At 38.3% G+C, this 18,293-nt stretch overlaps 1 protein-coding gene across 3 annotated transcripts in view; it reads left to right on the top strand.

Annotated features, from left to right (window-relative positions):
* Nucleotides 1-18,293, top strand: part of AGTPBP1 (ATP/GTP binding protein 1) — a 196,008-nt gene that overhangs the window by 126,053 nt on the left and 51,662 nt on the right. For all 3 annotated transcript variants that reach the window (XM_023229531.2, XM_023229533.2, XM_023229532.2), the window contains one exon: nt 17,786-17,873. In XM_023229531.2, the coding sequence (XP_023085299.2) occupies nt 17,786-17,873 (88 nt within the window). The remainder of the gene's footprint in view (nt 1-17,785; nt 17,874-18,293) is intronic.

The raw sequence follows: 18,293 nt of genomic DNA, 5'->3' as shown, positions 1-18,293 counted from the left end.
TGTTTCTCAAAATAGAAATGAAGAATTTCTATTTTTTTAAAAATCAGATTTAAAAAATTTTTTGCATTTATCAATAAATGTAATGTGACCATATTAGTCTATAACCTTTGAATGTGTTGTATTGTGTTAATAATATTCCTCTTATTAAGCCATCCTTGGATTTTAGAAATAAGTCAGCTTGGCTGTGTGAATTGATCTTTTATGATGCAGCTATTTTTGTTTGTTAAAATTGTGTTTTAAGGTTTTACATCATAAGTTAGACAAGTCAGTTTCCTTTTTGGAAACTATCTTTGTCTAGTTTTGGAAGGAGGCTGATCTGACTTTGGGAACTCTTAAATGTAAAGGCTTTTATTTCTCCACCCTATGTTCTGGAGCAGTTGAAATAACATATGTTTTAATGAAATTTGCAAAAAATGTGCCTCTAAAACTCTCTGATTTTGTACCCTTTAATTGAGTGAGAGGGGATGCTTTTGAACTTTTTCAGAGTTTTCTATAACTCAGTCTAGACAAGTTTTTTATTTTTTGTTGAGGGAGTCTTGATAATTTGTATTATATATTTTTATGTAAGTGACATTTAGATTTTAAAAGTTCAGTAGCAGTAATTTGTGTGCTATCTGCAATATGTATATTTGCTTATTTTCTGGCTTAGTTTTTTCCAAGTTTTTGATACTTAAAACTTAAATTTGTTGTTTTACAATTTTAAAAAGCTGGTGTATTCATTATTTCTATTGGAATTTTTTTTTTTTTTTGGAGACGGAGTCTCGCTCTGTCGCCCAGGCTGGAGTGCAGTGGTGTGATCTTGCTGCAAGCTCTGCCTCCCGGGTGCAAGGAATTATCCTGCCTCGGCCTCCTGAGTAGCTGGGACTACAGGTGCACATTGCCATGCCCAGCTAATTTTTTGTATTTTAGTAGAGATGGGGTTTCACCGTGTTGCCCAGGCTCTTCCCAAACTCCTGAACTCGGGCAATCCACCCTCCTCAGCCTCCCAAAGTGCTAGGATTACAGGCGTGAGCCACCATGCCCGGCCTGGAATTTTTTATACTTATTAATTTATCCCTTTACCTCTCTGCAGGTTGATTTTTTTCTTTTTCTAACTTCTAGTAGGTTTACCTAAATTAATTTTTGTCTGTTGATCAAAGTAAGTCTCGAATTTTCTCTTGTTTACAACTTCTGTATTCCCCTCCCAAATTTTAATATTAAGATCTCCTTGTTATTTTTTCTATTACTTATATGCAATGTTGGTATCCTTTAGATTAGAATTATTTAGGCAAGAGTTTATATTTTAGTTGGTTGTATTATTTTTGTGAAGACTTTTTTCATTCTTTCAAATTTTAATCCATTTTGTTCACTGGCGTGGAATTTATGATTTGCAGTAATTTTTTGTGGCTTAATATCTGGTCAGTTTTTGTGTTCATGGGCACTTGGAAAATAATATTCATTCTTTGTAGGCAACATAATGTAACATACATTGTTTAGTGAGGAGAAAAAAAATGTTTTTCTTTCTAATACTCACACCACTTCCAACACTTTTGTGCCCAATGTGTGGGGATTTTCTCCACACATTCCAGTTCTCCTACTCTCCAGACACCAACTGGTGTCCTTCCTACAATTCAGTTATGATTCAAACTACCTGGAGTTAGTGCAGACCTCAAGGATTAAGGACTCAGTCTCCCACGGCTGCCCCTCACTTCAGATGCCAATTAAAAGTAGTGGGTCCCCAGGTTACCATACTTCTCTCTGACTTGGTTACAAACAGGAGTTCCCATAACCCTCCTCACTTTGATAATTTGCTGTGGCAGCTCACAGGACTCAGGGAAACACTGAATTCTGATTCCCCGTTTATTATAAAGGATATGATTTAAGGATTCAGATGAACCGCCTGATGAACGGGTAGGTCCAGAAGAGTCCTGGGTACAGGAGCTTTTTTCCCCATGGAGTTGGAGTGCACCACCCTTCTGGCATATGGATGCATTCACCACTCAGAAGCTCTCTGAATTCCATGCTTTGGAGATTTTTATGGAGGCTTCATCATGTTGATATGATTAACTCAGTTTCCAGCTCCTTTCCTTTCCCTTGAGGATGGAGTTTGGCTGAAAGTTCCAAGCTTCTTATCATGGCTTGTTCTTTTTGGTGACCAGTCCCCATCAAGGAGTACACCAAGAGCTGCCTCATTAGAATAGAAGTTGTTTCTATCACCTAGGAAGTTCTAAGAGATTTAGATGCTCTCTGTCAGGGAGTGGGGTCAAAGACCAAATATTAGAACAAAAGATGTTCCCGGCACCTGCATTGCTTAGGAACTGACAAGGGCTTTAGGAGCTCTGTGCCAGGAACTGGGGGGTAGAGACCAATATGTATAGAGAGATTTCTTATTATTTCATATTTGGCTGGGCACGGTGGCTTATGCCTGTAATCCCAGCACTTTGGGAGGCTGAGGTGGTTGGATCACAAAGTCAGGAGTTCGAGATCAGCCTGACCAACATGGTGAAACCCCATCTCTAGTAAAAATACAAAAAATTAGCCAGGTTTGGTGGCGCGTACCTTGTAATCCCAGCTACTTAGGAGGCTGAGGCAGGGGAATAGCTTGAACCCGGGAGGTGGAGGTTCCAGTGAGCTGAGATTGTGCCATTGCACTCCAGCCTGGGCGACATAGTGAGACTCTGTCCCCGAAAAATGCATTATTTCATATTTATTATTATGTATCTATTCAACTTTCTGTATGTGTTTGTTTTTTGTCTTCTCTGTCTGCCTAAGACTTAAAAATACTTAAAAGTCTCAGTTATGTTGTGTTTCTGTCAAGCCTTCATTTAAGAAATATTTTTTTCTATTTTAATGTGGGGTTACTTGGCACATAGAATTTTGTAAGTTTTCCATGTTCCTTTTGCATATCCCTTTAATAGTATAAAATTATCACATTTATCTCATTCAGCATGTTTTGCCTTGAATTCTGTTTTTATATTGGTTTGAATTTGCTTGGTGTATATTTGCCTTTTTTTTTTCATAAGTAAGAGGTTGGATTTTGTTGTTTGACCATTTGTCTTTTAATAGACAAGTTTAACCTATTAAAATTCTTACGGTTGAGGTGTTTGGGTGCTTATGCTTTCTGTTTTTGTGCTTCTTTATTGTTATTTTTTATTTAGTGTGACACTTATTTTAGCTGTGGAATCCAAAATGTAAAATGCAAAAAAAAAAAAAAAAAGTTTAAAAAAGCCCCTAAACTTCAAGATACAGATCACGAGGCATATTCTGCATTGGATTTTTCAGTCTTGCTCCATCTGCCTTAAGTTTAATAGAGATTCCTTCCAGATTTGAGAAGTTGTCTATTGTGAGTTTTCTTTTTATTTCCATGTATTCGTAAGTATTTAGGAAGATAGTAGAAGCTATGGAGCTGTTTAGGTAGATGTAATATTTTATTAAACTTATCTTTAGATTTGTTAGGTCAGAACAACATAAAGCAAATCTTTGGTTTGCCTTAACATTAACAGAATTAAAAGAAAGGGACCAAAATATTTTGATAAACTATAATTTAACATTGTAAGCAATTATAACTAGCAATAATTCATTGTAAGGGTGGGGGCTGTGACCAAAGAAAGTATGTGCAGTGGAAACGTCTTCATCTGGAAGTATTTGTTTAATTGTCATACATGATTGAAATGAGGAAGTAGTGTAAATTAGGAGAGTAGCTTATTGTCTGTAAAAAATTTTTTTTTTATTGGGGTGTGCTGATTGGGGGACTATTTGAGTGTTGGATTCTAGAAAATGTGCCCAATAGAGGTCTTGTTCTTTGGCAGTGTCTCTAGAAAGGAACAGGCTGGCAGTTGCTTCTCTTTCAAGTTGCCCTTTTCTTTGAGCTTTTAAAAAGTGATTCTATTGAATACTTAGTGTTTCTCGTAAGTGAATGATCCTAAAGTTAAGCAGTTTAAAAATATTTATGTTTTGTACTGTATTTTTAATTGTAAAGAGAATACTGCCTTTGAAATACTGAATTTGAGAATGTATGTCAATAAATAGTAGTGCTATCTGTTTCAATCCATCATCCCCGTCTTACCCCTTATTACTTGGAAGGGATTTGCTGAAATTACCACTAGATGGCAGTCTTGCATTCTAGTACCAAGCTTCTCTTTCACTTTCTCTCCGTCTTTGTTTCTCTCAGATATTTGAGGATTTTCAACTGCCTTCTTAAATAAATTGAACATGTTTGGAACCAGGCAATAAAGTAGAATTTTGAAGTGTAGCCCGTACCATTCTCAACCCTTTGCCCATGTTAGTTAATTCAAGTCTTCTCTGCCTCCCTAGAATGGATTAGTCCCCCTGACAAATGTTCCTCATACATTTTTACCTTTTGGGGTGCTCTTTACAGTTTAATATTATTTAGCTGTGTGGCTTTCCTACATTTCCTTTTTCTCTTTATAATTAGTATTTTACATTGAGGTACTTTGAAACTATCTAAATATCTTGTTCCTTCTTAAGCTTTTAATTTATTCATATCAGTATAGACTTGGTTTCCTATTTGACTCGAGTTATAATTTGTTGCTATCATTATTTATTTTGATATTCAAATTGTCCACGATTTGGCCAGTGGGATACGGTTCATGCTGGTGTGTGTGCCCTTTTGAGATATCACTATCATTCCTTATGGGTGCCCTTGCTTTTTGGCACAAGATGCTTAAGGCCTATCTTGCTTTTCCCTGCCCCTGAATGAAATCTGCCATTTCTCCGAAGAGTGCTGTTTTGCTTTAGTAGTGAATGGTGTTTAAAACCCAAGATCTGGCCGGGCACGGTGGCTCACGCCTGTAATCCCAGCACTTTGGGAGGCCAAGGTGGGCGAATCACCAGGTCAGGAGTTCGAGGCTAACCTGGTCAACATGGTGAAACCCCATCTCTACTAAAAATACAAAAATTAGCCGGACGTGGTGGCGGGCACCTGTAATCCCAGCTACTAGGGAGGCTGAGGCAGGAGAATCGCTTGAACCCAGTAGGTGAAGGTTGCAGTGAGCCGAGATCGTGCCACTGCACTCCAACCTGGGCAACAAGAGTGAAACTCTGTCTCAGAAAAAAAAAAAAAAAAAAAAGAAATTCTCTTGAAAACCAAGATCTTTACACGTGGTATACACATTGCTATTGGGTTATTACCAAACTATCTCAATGAACAATTAGGGAGTATATTTAGTACATACATAATATTTAAACAGATATTCACATTTGTAGTGGTTTCCATATTTGAATGTACATGTTTATATGTGTGTGTATATAATCACACAAACACGCACATACATGCCACGAGGTTATACTTATACCTTAACTTTCAAGCAAATAACACAGGCTTTATTCTTGTTTTCTTTCCATATTTACAACTTTCTTCTCCCAGATAGATAATTTTGGGCCCCATTATCCATATAACTTATTAGATCAATTCCAGTTTATGTAACAATCTCCGTATTGTCTATTTGGACAGATGCCTTCCTCCACACTATTGAGGGTCTCATATCCCAAATCAGTCTTCCTTCCATCCTCCTGCATGGGTTCCCTCCCTGTTTGTTTTTGCTTTTTGTTTGTAATTTCTAGTTTTAGTACACTGTGATCAGAGAGTTTGTAATATTTCTATTTTGTGAAATTTATTGTTGTTTTCCTTATGATGTAATACATTATCAGTTTTTATGAATGTATTGTGCTATTGAGAAGATATATTCTTTATATCTTATATCTTAATATATTATCATCAAATTCCAAGCAAAGAAGTCATCTTTACTTAAAATTTGCTGATAATATATTGTCATATATATTATCAGTTTTTATGAATGTATCATGTGCTGTTGAGAAGAAGATATAAAGAATATATCTTCACATAAGAAGATATATTTTTCGTCTGTATCAGGATGAGACATTTGACATTTAGATGTAAAAATTGCCGTATTGATTATGTTATTGGGTTCTCTATGTTTTGTTTTCTTGTTCAATTGATCCGTCTTATTCTAAGAGTGGTGCTTTGAAGACTATTATCAATAGTATGTCACTGTCGATTTCTCTTTATCTCTCCTGTAGTTTCTGTTTTATGTAGGAGGTTGATCTTATCGGATGCATTGATATTAAGTATTATATTTTCATTATGAATTGTGACTTTGTCATTATAAAGTTCCTCCTTTTTCTCATTAAATATTTTTTGTTCTAAAATCTACTTTAAGGATTTCAACCCCGATTTTATTGTTCCATCTGCCCTCTATATCTTCACTCATTTTACTATTTATAAACAATTTAAAGTTTGTTATATTCTGTCTTCTAGTAATGCTGAAGGGCTGGGCCATGTGTGGTTTTGTTTGTGCTACTTATTGAGTTTATTTATTTCTTCTTTGGTTGGGATGAAAAACCAAATTCTGAGACTGGAGGATAATGGCAGCCACCTGAATCTGAATCTGAAATTGCAGCTGTAATGCTAGATATGTTAGAAGCATGTATTTTTTTCTACATAGAGTCACTGAGTGCAAGTAACATGCAGCTTACGATAAGTGCCTTCAGGTTTGTTAGAGCTCCACTTTAAACTTTCCTTGTTCTCCTCATCTGTTAAATGAGGGTGTTAACATCAACTCCAACATTTTACAAATCTGTGATTTATAGTACATTAATGATTAGGACCTAAAACACCTCATCTTTCTTTGTATTTGCACATAATATTGACCATGTCCTCAATAAAAATTTGGCCTTTACTTGGATATTATTAGGGGCTAGTGCCATTGGATGTTACTCTGGCAATTTAATATTTTGATTATCTATATTTGAGGCAAAAAATGGACAATTTTAAGCACACTTGTTTCATGTATATGAAGGTTTATCCTTTGGCTAATGAATAAATCTTGTTCAGATATAGGCTTTCTATTACTATATCAGGTTGAATAGACTGGTTTATTTAGTCTGATTTTATTTCATTCGATTGATTCTTGCTGGGGCAACTTACTTTGTCCAAATGGTTTTTGTTACAGTCAGAATATCCAAATATAGCTAACTTCACTGTGACCAAAATTTCATGTGATCGTTTTAAATATGATATAAGAATACATTGTTTTAAATGTAATATAAGAATAATTGTTTTTTATAACATTAGAACACATGAGACAAATCTAAAGTGCCCTTTGACTTCAACTTGAACCTTTCACTACTTTATGTAGTTAACTTTTAAAAATTGATACATAATATTTGCACATATCTATGGGGTATGTGTGATATTTTGTTACATGTATAGAATGTGTAACAATCAAGTCGGGGTATGTAGGGTATCCATCACCTTGATAATTTATCATTTCTCTATGTTAGGAATATTTTAAGTCCTCTCATACAATATATTGTTTCTGATCGTCACCTGACTCTGCTATCGAACATTATAACTTAATTCTTTTCTTGAACTATATGCTTGCACTCATTAACCAACCTGTCTTCATCTCCCCGTCCCTGCCCCACACCCTTCTCAGTTTTTGTATCTATTATTTTACTTTCTAATTCCATGAGATCAACTTTTTTACCTCCCACACATGAGTGAGAACATGCAAGATTTGTCTTTCAATGCCTGGCTTATTTCACTTGACATAATGACTTCCAGTTCCATCCATGTTGCTGCAAAGGACATGATTTCATTTTTTATGGCCATGTAGTATTTCATTGTGTATATATATCATTTTGTATATTCATTCATCCATTGATGGTTGCTGAGGTTGATTCATGTCTTTGCTATTGTGAATAGTGCTACAGTAAACATGGGGTGGGTGTAGGTATCCCTTCAGTATACTGATTTCCTTTACTTTGGATAAATACCCAGTAGTGGGATTGCTGGACCTTATGTTGTTTTATTTTTAGCTTTTTGAGAAATTTCTGTACTGTTTTACATAGTGATTACACTAATTTATGTTCCCAACAGTGTGGAAGAGTTCTCTTTTCTCCACATCCTCACTAGCATCTGTTACTTTTTTTTCCTCTTTTTAATAATAGCCATTTTAATTGGGGTAAGATGGTATCTCATTGTAGTGTGATTTGCATTTCCCTGATGATTGGTGATGTTGAACATTTTTTTCATATGCCTGTTGGCCATTTGTATATCTTCTTTTGAGAGAAGTCTATGTCCTTTGCATACTTTTTAATGAGATTATTATGATTTTTTTTTTACTATTGAGTTTTTTTAGTTCCTTGTATATTTTGGATACTAATCCCTTGTCGGATAAATAGTTTGTAAATATTTTCTCCCATTCGACATGTGGTTTCTTTACCCTGTTGATTGTTTCCTTTGATGGGAGAGTTTGGTCAAGTTACATTCATTGTTATTGGTAGGTAAGGACTTACTCCTGCCATTTTGTCGTTTCCTAATTGTTTTGTAGTCCTCTCTTCTTTCCCTCTTTCTTTCCTATCTTCCCTTTTGTGAAGGTGATTTTCTCAGGTGATATTTTTAAATTTCTGTTTTGATTTTCTGTATATCTATTGTAGGTTTTTTGAGATTACTGTGAGGCTTGCAGATAACATCTTGTAACCCATTATTTTAAACTGATGACAACTTAACATGGATTGCAAAAACAAACAAATTAACAAACAAGCAAAAATGAAACTAATAAAGGCTCTATACCTCTAACTTCTTCCGCCCTCACTTTTTGACTTTTTGTTGTTTCTATTTATATCTTATTATTCTATGCCTTGAAAAGTTGTATTATTTTTGATAGGTTCATCTTTTTGTCTTTCTACTCAACATATGAGTAGTTTACTCACCACAATTACAGTATTATATTATTCTGTGCAGTTATTATTACCATTGAATTTTGTAGTTTCTTATGATTTCTTATTGCTCATTAATTGTCCTTTTCTTTCAGAATGAAGAACTCTCTTTAGCATCTCTTGTAGGACAGGTCTGATGTTGATGAATTCCCTCAGCTTTTATTTGTCTGGGGAAGTCTTTATTCCTCCTTCATGTTTGAAGGACATTTTCAATGGATGTGCTTACCATTTTAGGATCAAAGCTTTTTTTCCTTCAGTGCTTTAAATGTGGCATGCCACTTTCTCCTGACCTGGTAAGGTTTATACTGAGAAGTCTACTACCAGATATATTGGAGTTCCTTTGCATGTTATTTGTTTCTTTTGTCTTGCTGCTTTTAGGATCCTTTTTTTATCCTTGACCTTTAGTAGTTTGATTATTAAATGGCTGGAAGTAGTCTTGGAATTAAATCTGTGTGGTGTTCTATAGCCTTCTTGTACTTGAATGTTGATATCTTTCTCTAGGTTTGGAAAGTTCTCTGATATTATCCCTTTGAATAAACTTTTTACCTTATCTCTTTCTCTGCCTCCTCTTTAAGGCCAATAATTCTTAAATTTGTCCTTTTGAGGATACTGAAGTATGCCTAGATATTGTAGGCATACTTCATTTTATTCTTTTTTTTTTTTCTTTTGTCTTCTCTGTGTATTTTCAAATAGCCTGTCTTCAGGTTCACTAATTCTTTCTTCTACTTGATCAGTTCTGCTGCCGGGAAACTATAATGTATAATGCATTCTTCAATATGTCAGTTGAATTTTTCAGTTCCATAATTTCTGCTTGATTTTTAAAAATTATTTCAATCTCTTGGTTAAATGCATCTCATGGGATTCTGAATTCCTTCTCTGTGTTATCTTCAATTTCACTGAGCTTCCTCAAAACATCTGTTTTGAATTCTCTGTCTGAAAGATCACATATCTCTGTTTCTCCAGGGTTGGTCCCTGGTGCCTTAGTTCATTTGGTGAGGTCATGTTTTCCTGGATGGTCCTGAGGCTTGCAGATGTTCGTTGGTGTTTGGGCATTGAAGAGCTAGGTATTTATTGTAGTTTTCAGAGCCTGGGCTTATTTGTACCCATCTTTCTTGGGAAGGGTTTCCAAATATTCAAAGGGAATTGCATGTTGTGGTCTAAATCTTTGGTCACTGCAGCCGTATCTGCACTAGGGGGACCCAAGCCTGGTAACACTGTGACCCTTGCAGACTTGTAGAGATACCACCTTTGTGGCCTTCAGTGAGGTACAAGAGAATTTCTTGGATTATCAGGCAGAGGCTCTTGTTCTCTTCACTTACTTTCTCCCAAACACACAGAGTCTGTCTCTCTGTGCTGAGCCGCCTGGATACAAGCAACCCTGTGGCTGCCACCACTGGTACTATACTAGGTCAGACGCAAAGCCAGCATAGCACTGGGTTCTGCCCAAGGCCCGCGGCAACCACTGCCTAGCTACTGCTGATGTGTTCACTCAAGGCCCAAGGGCTTTATAGCCAGGCTTGTGTCCTACCCTTCAGAGCAATGAACTTCCCCCAGCTCAGGGCAGGTTCCAGAATGCTGTACAGGAGTCAGAGCCTGGAGTCAGGAATGTTAGGAATCTACTTGGCGTTCTATTCTACTGCAGCTAAGCTGGCACCCAAACTGCAAGACAAAGTTCTTCCCGCTCTTCTGTCTCTTTTCTTCATGTAGAAGTCTTTTCCCATATCCGTCACCATCCCAGGCCTGCGTTGACCCCTGCCTGGCTCCTGCTGACGTTCCCTCAAAGCACAAGGTCTCTTCAGTCAGCTTGTGGTGCATGCTGTCAGGCCTGGGTCTCTCCCTTCAGGGTAGCAAGCTCCTCTGTGGCCCAGGACAGGTCCAGAAATGCTGTCCAGAAGCCAGACCTGAAATCGTGGACCCGAGGAGCCCTCTTGGAACTGTTGTCAAGCGGGTGACCAAGCTGCAAGACAAAGTCCCCTTTACTGTTCTGTCTCCTTTCCTTGAGCAGAAGTAGTACCTCCCTGTGGCCACCCCCTGAAGCCAGCATGGCTCTGGGTCTCACCCAAGTCTTGCAGTGAGAACTGCCTGGGTACCACTGATGTTTATTCAAGGCCCAAGGGCTCTTTAGCCAGCAGGTAATGAATCCTGCCAGGACTGGGCTCTTCCTTTCAAGGCAGTGGGTTCCCTTCTGGCCCAGGGTGTGTTTAGAAATGTCAGCTGGGGCCTAGGGCCTGTAATGGTGGCCTCAGGACTCTGCCTGGTACCCAGTTTTACTGTGACTGAGTTGGTATCCAAGTTACAAGACAAAGACCTTTTTGTTCTCCTCTCTCCGCTCTCAAGTGGAAAGGAGCCTCTCCTGGAACTATGAGCTGTGCTTCCTGGGGTTGGGGGAAGGGTGATGTGAGTACTCCTTTGGCTACTCTGGTTGGTGTCCCACTGGGCCACATGCACCCCACATTCACTGGCTCAGAGCCCAGCACAGCACCAGGACTTGTCCAGAATGTCAACCCTTGTGACCTAGACTGCCTTTCAAGTTTATTTAGGACGCCAGAGTGCCTTAGCCTGAGGTGATGAGGCTAACCAGAACTGAGGTTCTGACAGCTGGGACGGGCAATTCCCGTCTGGCTAGGTCAGTCTGAATACTCTCTTTGTGGACACTGGCTGACTTCTGCCCGGTGTTGCTTTCTGCTGTGACATAGGCAGCACTGAGTTCCAATGCAAAGTCCCATAGTCACTGCATGTTCTCTCCCTGAAGCACACAGATTCTCTGCTGCATGTGGCCACTGCTGCTGGACTGTGGGGCTGGTGTGAACAATTCCAGATTGTCTTTCCTACCCTCTTTAGTGCATTTCCTTGGTATGATCGCTCACCTGATTTTTGGTTCTTAAAAAGGTGCTTTCTTGCGTGGATAGTTGTTCAATTCGGTGTTCCTATTGTGGGGCATGGAGCTGGGGGCGGTAATCACTAGAGGCTTCTATTTGGCCACCTTGTTCTGCCTTTCAGCTATTTATTTTGTTAAATAGGTTTACTTTCTCTTATATCTTCTCTTTGCTTCCTGGAACACCAAAAAATTGAATATGTGTTTGCTTTATATAAAGGTGCGCCATATGTCATGTAGGCTTTGTTCATTCTTTTTTATTCCTTTTTTCTTTATTTGTGTCTGACTGGGTTATTTGAAAATACCTGTCTTTAAGTTCTGAAATTCTGTCCTCTGCTTTAGTCTATTGTCAAAGATCTCTAATATATTTTTTTCTGTCATTCAATGAATATTCTTCAGTTCCAGTGTGTGTTTGGCTTTAAAAAAGAATGATATCTGTTTTGTTAAACTTCTCACTTACCTTCTGAATTGTTTTTCTGATTTCTTTGTATTATTTATCTGTTCTCTTATATCTCACTGAGCTTCTTTGATATCATTATTTTGAATTATTTTTTCAGGATTTCATGTATTTCTGTCTCATTGGAATCTGTTGCTGGAGAATTATTGGTTGCTTTGGAGGTGTCATATTTTCTTGTTTTTTTTTTTTTTTTTTTTTTCGTGTTTCTTGTGTCCTTATGTTATTATTGGCACATCTGGTATAACAGTCGCATCTTCCAATTTTTTAAATTTACTTTCATGGGGAGGACTTTTTTCTGAAGGCCTGTCTATGATATTGGCTGGGTAGGGCACTGTGGCTTTGATTCTGGGTGGATGCAGTAATGTAGCCCCTGTATGATGTCTTTGGTTGTAAACAGTGTCAGTGGTTTCTGTAATTGCTTCAGTGGCTTAGGGGGTGATTGTTGGTGGTGGCTGTGGTGAAATTTTGCTGGGAATGAGGGTGCCAGGTCGGCCATTCCTTGAGCACCAGGCGTGGCAACAGCAGGCCAGATTCCTGTCCTTAGGACCCAGCATGACTGGTGTTAGTGGGTCTAACTGGGGCTAAGTGGGCCAGTTCTTGGGCCCCCATGCAGCCTTCTCAGATGCTGGCAGTTGCAGCTTTGGGCCAGATAGGTGGGTGGGTCCTTTGGCTCCTGAGCAGAAGGCATAGCATGAGCAATGGCAGGACCAGTGGTGGGACAACCCTCTGCCTCCTAAGCGGTGTATGCTAGTGTTGGTGGTGGCTGTGACAGGCTGGGTGGTCCAGTCCCCAGACCCGCAGGTGGTGTGTGTGGGTGTGCCAGCTGCGGAGGTAGTGGCAGGCGAGGTGGCCCATCCTCAGACCCCTGGGAGGAATGCTCAGGTGCCAGCAGTGGGTGACATGGCTGAGCGATCCCTAGGCTCCCATGTATGCTCTGGTGTTGGCGATGGTGGGGAAGCCAGGCCAGGCAGGCCTGTCCTCAAGCCCCTCACATGATTTATAGGGGCTCTGGCTGTAACGAGGATGGCTAGGGTGATCCCTAGACTCCCCTTAGAGTGTTTGAGTGGGGGCAGCAGCAGAGCTGGTTGGCTGGGGAAGCCTGCCCTCAAGGAGCTTGCAAATGTACCCCAGCCCTGCTGCTAGGGATTGCTAAGCTGCTATCAGTGGCAGGCTGGGGAGTGTGTGCCTCAGCCCCAGGCAACTGCTGGGGACGTGGGAGCCTGTTTGCAGGGCATGTGTTAATGTAGGGTGACCACACTGCCAAGGGCAATGGAGTTGCTGCCAGGGGCTTGTGCTTGGCCTCAGTGGCAGCGGTCAGCAATGGTGGTGGCTGCGGGTAGAGGAGCCTGTCCTCTGGGCACCTGCAAATGCATGACAGCTTGCTGCTGGGAGGTGGGGTCTCTGCCAGTGACTTTTGCTTAGGTTTCAGTGGCAGCAGCCTGTGGCATTGGTGGCTGTGGGTTGGGGAGGCAGGGGGCAGGATGCAGTTGAGTGGGGGTTGGGTTCTCAAAACTGTGCCAGTACTGCTGCTGCTTAGGTCACACCCCATGTGAACTCACTCTCTGGAGCAATGCCTTCGTGCAGTCTCAAAGCAGCTCCCTGTGTTAGTCTCAGGACCTGTGAGGATGGAGGGGCTCCCCCCTGGCTAGGACTAGAGGAGTCTGTAGTATGGATGTGGACCACTGAGAATCTCACTTACCCTTTTCCTGTACTGGGAAGCCTCCCTGGGCTCCCGGCCAAGTAGCCTGCCTGCCTTCCCTCTCCTTCCTTGTGTTAGGTATTCTTGTTAGTTTTCTGTTGAGTTTCAGTGTTCTGTCTTAGATGTGATGATCTACTCACTATTTTGCTGCTGCTTTGTGGAGGAGGTAAGTGCCAGATGCCTCTAGTCAGCCATCTTGAAGCCCCTCCTCTGTCTCCTGTGGTCACTATTGAAACTATTATAATGAGTTTTGTGTTGTGGTGAGTTTTATGTGGGTGGAGGGGGTCAAAACTTCAGATTGAAGTGGCTCACTGCGTCCCAGGAAGGGATCAGGAAGGCAGACTTATTTTATAGGTACCAGTGAAATTTCTGAGTTTCAAGTATAAAGAGAAAATTTTAACATGCTTCCACTTTAAAAGAATAGGTTACTTAAAAGGAAATAATGATAATAATAATACCAGCAGCTAACGCTAACATTCATTGATTAGTTACCACATGCCAGGCCTTGTTCCAAGTGCTAACACCTGTGATCCACACAACAAACAACTCACTGAGGTTGTCACCCTCATTTTACAGAAAAGAAAATGTGGGCATAGAGTGGTTAATAGTCTGGCCAGGATCATGCATCTGGTATGTGGTGAAGTTGGATTTCAAACCCAGGAAGTTTGGTTGTGGATTGCATGCTCTTAATCACTGTATTTTTTCTGCATATTTAAAAAATTAAACTAGTGTTGGACTGCTCGTCTGTGGCACTGGAAGCCAGTGGACATCCAAATGTCTTTTGAAGAATCTGTAAATTGTTTGTCACTGCCAGCAAACTGCATGTCAATGTTTATAAGAATTGAGAAAATATACAGAGTGAAGGTCTGTCTCAAAAACAGTAATTCAGAAATGTGCTATCCGATCTCTCTCTGAACAACATGAGTAAAAGGTCTCAAGATAGAAGTATTGGAACTTATAAAATGTGTTAACCAGAAATATTCTAAGGGGGGTAATATAGGAGAAGTGAAAATTAACTTGTCTCAGTGGGATGGCTTAGTTATTTAATATAGTGTTAGAAAAATATCAATCATGACTATGAGGGTGGAAAAGTAGAATTGAAAAGTGTGATAGAAAGCTTCCAGATGAAGGAAGAAAAGAAAATGTGGAGCAATGTAACCAAACCAATAAAAATAAAATGGTAAGGAAGAACAAAAAAAGCATTTGTTGATATCAGAAGTAGAAAATAAGATGTCGGGAATACAATGAAATGTATATCCATCATCACCAACTATGAATAAACTGAAGTACCCTCAAAAGGTCAGATATTAAAAGTAACACAGTTTAGTGTGGTCTCTCTCTCCCTCTCTCCTCTGCTCCCCACCGTGTGTGTGTGTGTGTGTGTGTGTGTGTGTGTGTGTGTGTATTCAGTGACAAGGTTGAAAATGAATGGACGAAGATAAACTAGGCAAATGAAATTAAAATAAAGCAAAAGTGGTTAATATTCGTGTCAGTTAGCCGGGCGCGGTGGCTCACACCTCTAATCCCAGGACTCTGGGAGGCCGAGGCGGGCAGATCACCTGAGGTCAGGAATTTGAGACCAGCCATGGCAACATGGTGAAACCCCATCTCCACCAAAAAATACAAAAATTAGCTCGGCACGGTGGCATGCGGAAGGCTGAGGCAGGAGAATCACTTGAGTTGCAGTGAGCCGAGATTGCACCATTGCACTCCAGCCTGGGCAACAGAGCGAGACTCCATCTCAGAAAATAAATAAATAATAATGTCAGACTAAAATGTCAAGGTCAAAAATACTGACTTGCATAAAGACAGATATTTTGTATTTGCAAGTTGCAGTCCTTGAAGATGCTCTAAACCTTTATACAGCACAACAACCCTAGCCACATGGCACCCACATAAGCAGGACAAAAAGCTCCAGGAAATACAACTTGATTAGAAAACATTTATGAGAATTTAAAGTCCTCCTTTCAGAATCTGACATATCAAGAAAACAAAAATAAGTAAGGCTATAGAGAATTTGAGTAATATAATCAACAAGTTTGATTTTTTGATTCACTAGGATCCCATTTGAAACCCGAGACGGAGGTGTGAGATACAAGAAAAAGTGGTACTAATCTGGGAGTCCAGTGAAAAGAAGTAACAGGATGAAATCTGAGATTTCCTAGAAAGCAACTCATCCAAATTAGAATTAAAAGTTAGTTGTATCCTGGAAATACACTTTAAAAAGTGGACTGAATTCTAAGAAATGATATAACATGATAAAGAAACCAAAAACTTAGGGACATCAGGAGAGAGAGAGAGAGCGCACGCGAGCGAGAAATACCAAAAGCGATTAGGAAAAAGTGAGATTCTTAAGAGGCTATAGCTGTTGAAAGGAAATTTTAAAAAATATGTTTATTAATAAGTCATCATATTGACATGATATTCCAGCTGAATTATATTTATTCTTTAAAAAATAGATGATGCTTTTATTATTTATACTTAGGAAGTTTTAAAAGTTAGTTTTCTGAAGCTCGTATAACTTTTACCATACTTGGTAAAAGTAAATTGAAATAAGATCATCTTAAGAATTTAGATGGAAAAATTCTAAATATTAGTTAACTTAGTCACATAGTGTTAAAAGAGTAGCATTTTCTTAGAACGCAAAGATAGTTCAACAATAGGAAGCCTACCAACATAATTTATTGAATCAACAGTTTAAAGGAGAAAGGCCATTTGATTCTATTATTAGATGTTGAAAAGGCATTTGATAAAGTAATTAAAACTCTGAAGTGTAATAAAAATTATAGTGAAACTACTCAAGTTATGGGACTAATAATAGCATTTACCATCTAAAAGTGGTTGTGAGGATTTAACTACTTAATACAGGTAAAAACTATTAGAACAGTGTCTCACATACAGAAATTATTCATTGTTAGCTATTTTTATTACTTAAACATGACAAAGTTGATTTACAAAAAAGGGGGAAATATTTCATGGAATGGAAAACATTTTGGTTCAAGTCATGAAAAAGAATTTTTTGTTCTTGCCACTATATTCAGCATAATTTTTTTGAGGTTTAATTTATCTAAATGTAGTAAGAGTAGAAAATGAAATAAATGATATAAATACTAGAAGAGGAAATAAAATATTTTAATTACATTACTAGAAAATTCATGAGACTACTAAAAACCTGTTAAAATTAGTTTATTTGATAACGTGAATATTAAGATAAATATAAAAAATAAATGAATAGGGCTTCATTGTGGGAATAACCAATCAGAAATGGAAAGGGAAAAAAGAATCTTATAAAAATACTCACAGGTAAGTTTAATAAAATTATTCTGTACCAGGAAAAGAAAATGACTCTATCCTTAAGTTAGAATTTAAGACAAGTCAAACCAGATCTCAATAAAAGTTGTCAGCCTTTCTATAATTAACATGAATTTAATTCAGTTCAATCTAGAAACCTAGTATATCATTTAGAAATTAGGTAAGATGATTTTAAAGTTCATGTGGAAAACATATTTCTAAGAATACCCAAGAAAATATACTTTATATTTTTGAGTCCCTCTTCCTTTTCTCTCCTGCGAACACATACCTCATGGAGAAGAGTGGGGAAGAAAGCAAACATGCCATTTTGGTGGCGTTTTCCCATTAATTTCAGTGTAGATGGAAATCTACGGAGAGTCAGAGGGGTGATTGTACATTATGTCTTTACGTATGTTTTGACTGTTTCACTTTTTATAAGGAATATGTTATCTTTAATTGATTTCATGTAGAAAATTTAATAGAGAAGAGTTTAATGACTGTTCACTCTGAAGTTGTAATCCTGTATTATTAAACTAAAAAATAAAAGCATGTAATTGACTTGGGATGTTTAAGAAATGCATCAGATTTTTAAAATACCTACCAAAACACTGAAATGTAATTTATTTCTGCTTTCCTGAATGTTTGGTGCTTTCTACAAAGGCAAGATTAATTTTTAATTCAAAAATTCTGAAAATAATTTTCTATCTTTTTTCTTTCAAAGGTATGCAACCACTCATGTATTCGGTTCAGGAAGCATTAAATGCCAGACCATGGTGGATTCGTATGGGGACTGACATTTGTTACTATAAGTAAGTATTTTAAGAATATTAATAGAACGTCAGCTTACAGAAGGCAGTAGTAAGTACATCCTGTTTCAGTGTAAAAGGAAACAGTAGAGTTATTATTGCATACTTTGAATTGCGGTGCTATGCTTTAGTAATTCTAGAAAATCCTTTCGAACTTGAGATCCACTTGCGGAGTGTATATAGTAGAAGTAAAATGTGTTGTATAGGCAGATAAACTTAGGTCCAGGCCGTATCTCCACCGCTTAGAGAGTTATGTGTCCTCAGCTTTTCCAGCTTTAAAACTCTGGAAACTTTATTGAATAAAACTGAAATTAGAAATTACGAGTAGTAATTTGCAGTAGCTTTTTGTTGTTCCTATGATATCAAGTATAACTCTTAGTTTTTCCCTTTTTATATTAACACACAAATATTTACTTCATTGTA

The sequence above is a fragment of the Piliocolobus tephrosceles genome, chromosome 14 (genome assembly GCF_002776525.5).
Source record: "Piliocolobus tephrosceles isolate RC106 chromosome 14, ASM277652v3, whole genome shotgun sequence".
Classification (NCBI taxonomy): Eukaryota; Metazoa; Chordata; class Mammalia; order Primates; family Cercopithecidae; genus Piliocolobus; species Piliocolobus tephrosceles.
Note: the sequence above shows the minus strand (reverse complement) of the source record. Positions and strands in the feature narration are given on the sequence as shown.